At 32.7% G+C, this 6,378-nt stretch overlaps 1 protein-coding gene across 1 annotated transcript; it reads right to left on the bottom strand.

Moving 5' to 3' along the window:
* Positions 1-367: 367 nt before the first annotated feature.
* LOC124823192 (gamma-glutamyl peptidase 5-like) lies at positions 368-2,718 on the bottom strand. The gene is made up of 4 exons (XM_047295361.2): positions 2,217-2,718; positions 1,095-1,250; positions 826-993; positions 368-721 (listed from the first exon to the last, which is right to left on the bottom strand). The coding sequence occupies exons 1-4, from the start codon at positions 2,523-2,525 to the stop codon at positions 620-622; spliced, it is 735 nt and encodes a 244-aa protein (XP_047151317.1). The 5' UTR covers positions 2,526-2,718; the 3' UTR covers positions 368-619.
* Positions 2,719-6,378: the final 3,660 nt, after the last annotated feature.

The following is a 6,378-nucleotide window of genomic DNA, read 5'->3' as shown; positions in this document are numbered from 1 at the left end:
AATTGTTATGAAAAGTGGTTAATATAACAGTACTTTCTTAAAAGCGGGTTAGATGTATTACAGGTAGAAAACAATAAACGTGAAAGCTGCGTCTTTTAGAGTGCACCTAAAAGCCAGTGTACGCAAATTAAAGTTATTTAACGAACGAAAATGGATCTTTTCAAAAGAAGCTTGCTCATCAAAAGCTTTCGGCCAAAAACCAAAACCCGCACATTCCATGCCACTACGAGAACAACTTGACTTGCGTTTAAAGCATTTTCCATATGCTCACGCAAACTAAAACTTGGGTTTTCATAAAATAAGATAAAATTTGTATTGAATAAACTGGACGTAAGATTTCAAACATATATTCTTAGAAAACTTCAACTGAAAAGAAGGGAGATATTAAGCATGTGGTTTTATTGCTATGATTAACACTTGAGTGATAGTTGAGCTAAATAACCCACGGACACTAATGGCTGGAATCCATCAAAGCCAACTATAATACAACGCATTGCCCCCACCCAGAGGTGCCCACAGTAACATCTATTTAACTTGTAATATTTTGGGACCCTCTTCCATATAATGCCACCATTTCTTGACTGTGCTAATGAAACCTCTGCTTTCAGTTCCACCTATGTCACAATCGACCCTTCAAAAAGTTCACACACATTCTCTTCCAAGCCTCCTTATCTGGCTCCCACAGTGCAGCTCTCTCCCTTGCTTGAATACCAACAGCATCCTATCATTCAAAACATCAAGTCTTGCTTAATGATATGAAAACTCTAATCCTATTATTAGTTCATACACAAAATTGATTTAACTTAAAAGGGAAAATTAACATACTATGATGCAGTCTCCTTGAATGAGACGGTCGATCAGGTGCAAAAGAATGTCTTTTGAATACTCAGGGTGCCCTTGGATTCCCATTATGTGATCTCCATACTTGAACATTTCAATTCCTGTCTTTTCCGACCAAGCAATCACCTCTGCCTTCGCAGGTAGCTCTCGGATCTAAACACAAATCGTTGTTTCAGTTGTAAATTATATCATGGTTCTGAAAAACAAGAAAAAAGTGCGGCAGTGATGATCGTCTGTTACTAAAACGTACGCACCTCGTCCCTGTGGCATTCGATGATGGAAAGCCTCGGTGGAAGGTCAAGGGAAGTCAACGAGAATGACCACGACGGTGACAATGTTATAGTTCTGATACCGATGTCCCAACCCGTGGGAGAACGAGTCACCTTTCCTCCCAGTGCACGCCCAAGAATCTGACCAAATTAAACAAACAACTTTCTCATTTCATTCCTATGTTATCACACTGCCCTTGCCAACGTTATGCCTTTGATCATACCACACATAAAACAAATTGTCACATTTTTATACAGAGTATTTAATTAATTTCTTATGTGATGCATGTGATGATCGGGTAATTGTGGTCCACGGCCTAGAGAGACACTTTTCATGATTTTGATGTCGCGTAAGGTGGTAAAACATTCTTCAAGAGAACTAGATAATATTTATTTGTAGTTACATGACAACGTTGATAAGAATGAAAATAAATAGAACCGACAAACAACTATCATCTTTATTTTTTATTCAACTTACTATTATTATTTATTATTATTATTATCATCATCTCTTTCTCATTTGGGTCAAGTAAAGATCCACTTTTTATCAACTGGGTCAGTGTTATTCTACAAATCTCACAGATATATCGCCGGGTCAGGACATGAACGCAAGACAAAAGTGTAGTCCAGATCAGATCTTTAGACACTGTTCAAGGCATCAAGTACACCCTATAAAAAAGACGCAGGAAGAAAATCAAAATGTGAAGAAAATGATCAAACAGACGAAGCTACTGTAGCCGATTTCAAAGGGCGATTTCTTATGGAAAAATTGCATGCGTATTAAACGAATCTTTGAATCTGTGGCGTAAGTATATATCAAAGGATAAAGGCCAAAGGTGAGGGAGACAGAGAACTGTACAAAAACCACATGTTTAAATTTCTGTCTTTTAATGTTCCCATTAATTTTTGAAAGTGGACCACTTAGACCAGCGCAATGTACGTACAGCTCAACAAATCAAGATCAGATTTTTTCAAAATATCTACGAATTGCTTCCGATCAATGATCACACGTTCATCCAATTCATGATTGATGCACCGATCTTTGAAAAGAAAAGGCACAAAAAAATTGTTATATTTGGGTGTTAGATTGGATGAAAAATAATGTACCTGATGGCCGAAACAAATGCCGAGGAGCTTTTTGTTCATGGAGTGGAGTTTGTTAAGCAAGTCGAGAAGGTCATGAACCCATGTGTCGCTTCCATGTGCGTCGCTACAGCTGCCGGTGATGACAAAGCCGTCGTAGAGAAACAACTCGTCATCCTCCGGAAACTCCCCACGCGCCACCTTGTACACGTCCCAGGTCTCTCCTTCCTCCTCCAGCATTTTCACGAACACCCCAGAATACCCTCCGTAGACTTTCTTCACGTACTCCGAATCCTCTGCACACATCAACACTGCAAATCTCTTCTTCTCCATTCTCCGAACCTGCCAAAGATTCTTTCCGGATCTTTCTCTCTCTAAAACGCTAGAGAGAGAAAATGCGGGTGAGGGAGAGTGGCTCACAGGCAGAGGATTCTGGTGTGGCAGTAGTGAGTTTCAGGGAACGACAACTCAGGGGATTTTATAAAGGCGAGGGAGGTTACCACAGTGGTCACGTTTTGTGTTATTACGAGGTTGTCCTCACTCTAATTTTCTAAACAATCACCCTTTGGTTTTGTCGACAAAAAAGGTAGTTTTTTTTTCATCTTTGCAAAATTAAGTTGGATTCGCTGAAGAGGGATTCTTTTTATCATCCTAAATTTTCATTTTTATCCTTGTGAGATGAATATTTGATCACGAGACACAAAAGTTCTACATCCCTATACATTTCATTTTTCTCTCTATAGGTGTACTTTATATTCTTTTTCACTGACTGATTCTTATTTTACTCTTTTGCTTTGGATATTTTCGCAGTTCTAACACCGGTTTAGTGTTGTCATTTCGAATTGTGATTTTTTTTATTCTTTTGAATTTATTTCTTAATATTTTATTAATTTGTAATTTTTATAATATTTGATATTTTTTAATCTGAAATTTTATTTATTTGTTTCGTATTTTGTAATATTTTTAAAATATTTTTTGTTTGTTTCAAAATTTATATTTGTTTGGTTTTTTTAATCTCTAATTATTTATTGATATATTTTATTTATTTTAATATAAGTTATTATTTAATTATTTGTTGTATTTTTTAACATTTTGATTTGTTTGCTAATTTATTTTTAATTTGTTGTGTTTCTTTTATAATTTAAAATTCTTTAAATATTATTTATTATGTATTTATTTATGAATTTTTATACTTTTTATTTTTTTTCTTAATTTTTTTAATTAGTAATTTTGTTAATATTTGATATTTTTTAATTTAAATATTTTAATTTGTTTCGTATTTTGAAATTCTTTTAAATATTTTTTTTATTTCAAAATTTACATTTCTTTGTTAAGTTTTCAAAAACAAAATGAAATAAAAAAAACATATCGATTAACAAATAAATATTACAATTTAAATAAACAAATAAAAAATATAAAAGTATTAAACAAATAAAAAAACAAAAATATTAAACAAATAAAAAAACAACATAATATATATAAAAAAACAAAATTAACTAAAACTAAATAAAACATTAAAAAAATAACTGAACACAAAAACATATACAAAGTGCCCTAAAAATAACAGCACGTCAAACATTAACCGAATTTCGAAATTCGGTTGAAGTTGACCGAATTTTGAAGTGCAACAAAATCTAATCGGCACTTTCAACACTGGTTAAAGCTATTTACAATCTTTCACCATTTTTTTTTTCTTTTCTCCTTCACAAATCACACAACATGGTTATTACTAACATTCAAATCACACAGAAGAAAAACTCTTATAAAGAATAACTTAATAGTAAAGAAATGATCAATGAAAGAGATGTATCAATTTAATAGATGAAGGGTAAATAAGTCTAATGTAAAAATGGAAAAGTACAGGAGAATCACTCTTTGGTGCTGAAGGGGGAAAAGATTTTTGCTTGCATGATTAAAAGAGAACGTGAATGTGCCCGGAATGTTGGGTATGTGGTAAAATCTGCAATGTATCTGTTCACGAAAGTGATATAAATTAATATAATGGCATCATATTCCATGATATTAATATTTCATAATATGAAAAGTTGTTATATTATCGAGATACTCCTCCATTTCGACTTCCTTTCAGTGGTTTAAATCGTCTTTTTTTTTGCGAAATAATATTTTATTATTGAACTGAATCAAGTTAACCTATCGTGAAGGCTGGATAAATAACAAAGTTAAATGAACCAGTGTATCATTCAATGGATGCATAACGAAGATTCACAAGAAGGAGTCTTAAAAAAATTATAAGATATTATATAGCATTATCTCTAATTAGGGATGAAAAAAATGAGTGGAAGTAGATATTCGCTGATAAAATTTGAAAATATATGACGGATAATTGTATTAGTGGATATTTACTATTCGCGGAATGTAGATAGCGAGTATTTTAATATCTACTTATAAATGGATTGGGTTATCGCATATGTGGATATCTGTTACCCGAAAAAATAAAAATAAAAATTTAATTTAAATTTTGTTAAGTTAAATTTAATTAAAATTAACATTAATTTATATTTTATAAGATTAAATTTAATTAAAATTAATCTTTAATTTATATTATATTTTATATAACTTTTTTAATTTTATTTAACTTTTATTTTAATAATTTATAAAAAGATATTCTTTTTAAATATTCACGGGTATTCACGGGTATCCACGGGTTTTAAAATATTCGTAGATATTTTTTAAGCGAATATCTGTACGGATAGCAGGTTGGATAACAAATGAATATTTTTTGTCGAATCAAGTTGCAGATAGATACTATATGGGCCTGACCCGATCGGTTGTCATCCCTATCTCTAACCAAACCTTAAAACAACTTTGAAGTTATTTAAATTAAGGTTTAATCATTTAGAACATCCCTATTTTTGTAGGGTTTTCTCAATTAGGTCCTTGTATTGTAAAATCTCTCAATTAAGTCCCTGAATGTGAAAAATTAGATCAATTAAGGGCTTGCCGTTAATTTGGGTGAACGGCGTTAAAATTGAGCGTGCGTGGCAAGATGACATTACTGACGTGGTAGTGTACGGTTACTGAGTTGGATTTGTTTGATTTACAAATTAAATTTTATTGAAATAAAATGATTCAAAACACAACGTTTAAATAAAAAACAATTAACAAATGATTAAACCTTTCCTAAATCAGAATCCATTTAGAACCCTAATTTAAAATTTGCAGAGAACCCTAAATTAGTTATCTTTGTATCGCATATGGTTTCTGCCAGCATTCTTGGTTTTTATCATAATTAGAATCCTTTTGAAACCCTAAATTTGAGAAATGGCACCTTTTTTTTGAACCATAAGAAAATTCTCAATTTTCTAGGTTTCCTTCTTCTATGTGTGGGAGAACCACATCGAGAAGCTTCTTCTTTTCCCAAGTTCAGCTCGTGCAGATGCAGGCAATGGCTAAACCCTTTCACTCGCAGATCTGGTATCGCGTTCACGCTGCAAAAACCATTTGTACATGCGTCTGTCCCCTCACCAGCTTGCCAAATTAATTATGGTGGACAACTATACGTTTCAAATTCAAATTCAACTACACATTTCAAATTCAAATTGTTATCTTCTATCAAACAATTCAAATTAAATATTCTATTTCCTTTTTTTTTCTGATTAATATCTCTTCAAAATCAAGCACGTCAGTCAAATTCAAACCGTCATGCTCTTCAGCGTTCATAAGTGGTGCTCCATGAAATTCCTTTTTCTGGTTGCTTTCTTTCTTCTCCGGTGCTTCCATGGAGGAGCGACTTCCTTTGGTTTTCGCTGGTGGAGATGTGAAAGCTTCTTTCGTTCTTGCTCTCCTCAGGCAGACGTTTCATTTATGGGATTTCAGTCTTCCAATTTAGGGTTTTATTCAAATCCCTTTCAATTTTCCAAATTCTCCCAAATAATTAAAACGTTCTTCACTCAATTAAAACGCAACGTTTTTATTTGTTAACTTTTTTTACTTAAACATTGCGTTTTGAATCATTTTTTGAATCATTTTATTTCCAACTGACCATACATTGCCACGTCAATTGATCAGACAGTGTCATGTTAGTAATGTCACCATGCCACGTATACTCAATCAGTAATGTCACCATGCCACGCATACTCAATTTTAACGCCGTCTACTCAAATTAACGACCAACCCTTAATTGATCTAATTTTTCACACTTAGGGACTTAATTGAGAGATTTTAC

The sequence above is a fragment of the Vigna umbellata genome, chromosome 1 (genome assembly GCF_029865625.1).
Source record: "Vigna umbellata cultivar VRB3 chromosome 1, Vumbellata_1.0, whole genome shotgun sequence".
Classification (NCBI taxonomy): domain Eukaryota; kingdom Viridiplantae; phylum Streptophyta; class Magnoliopsida; order Fabales; family Fabaceae; genus Vigna; species Vigna umbellata.
Note: the sequence above shows the minus strand (reverse complement) of the source record. Positions and strands in the feature narration are given on the sequence as shown.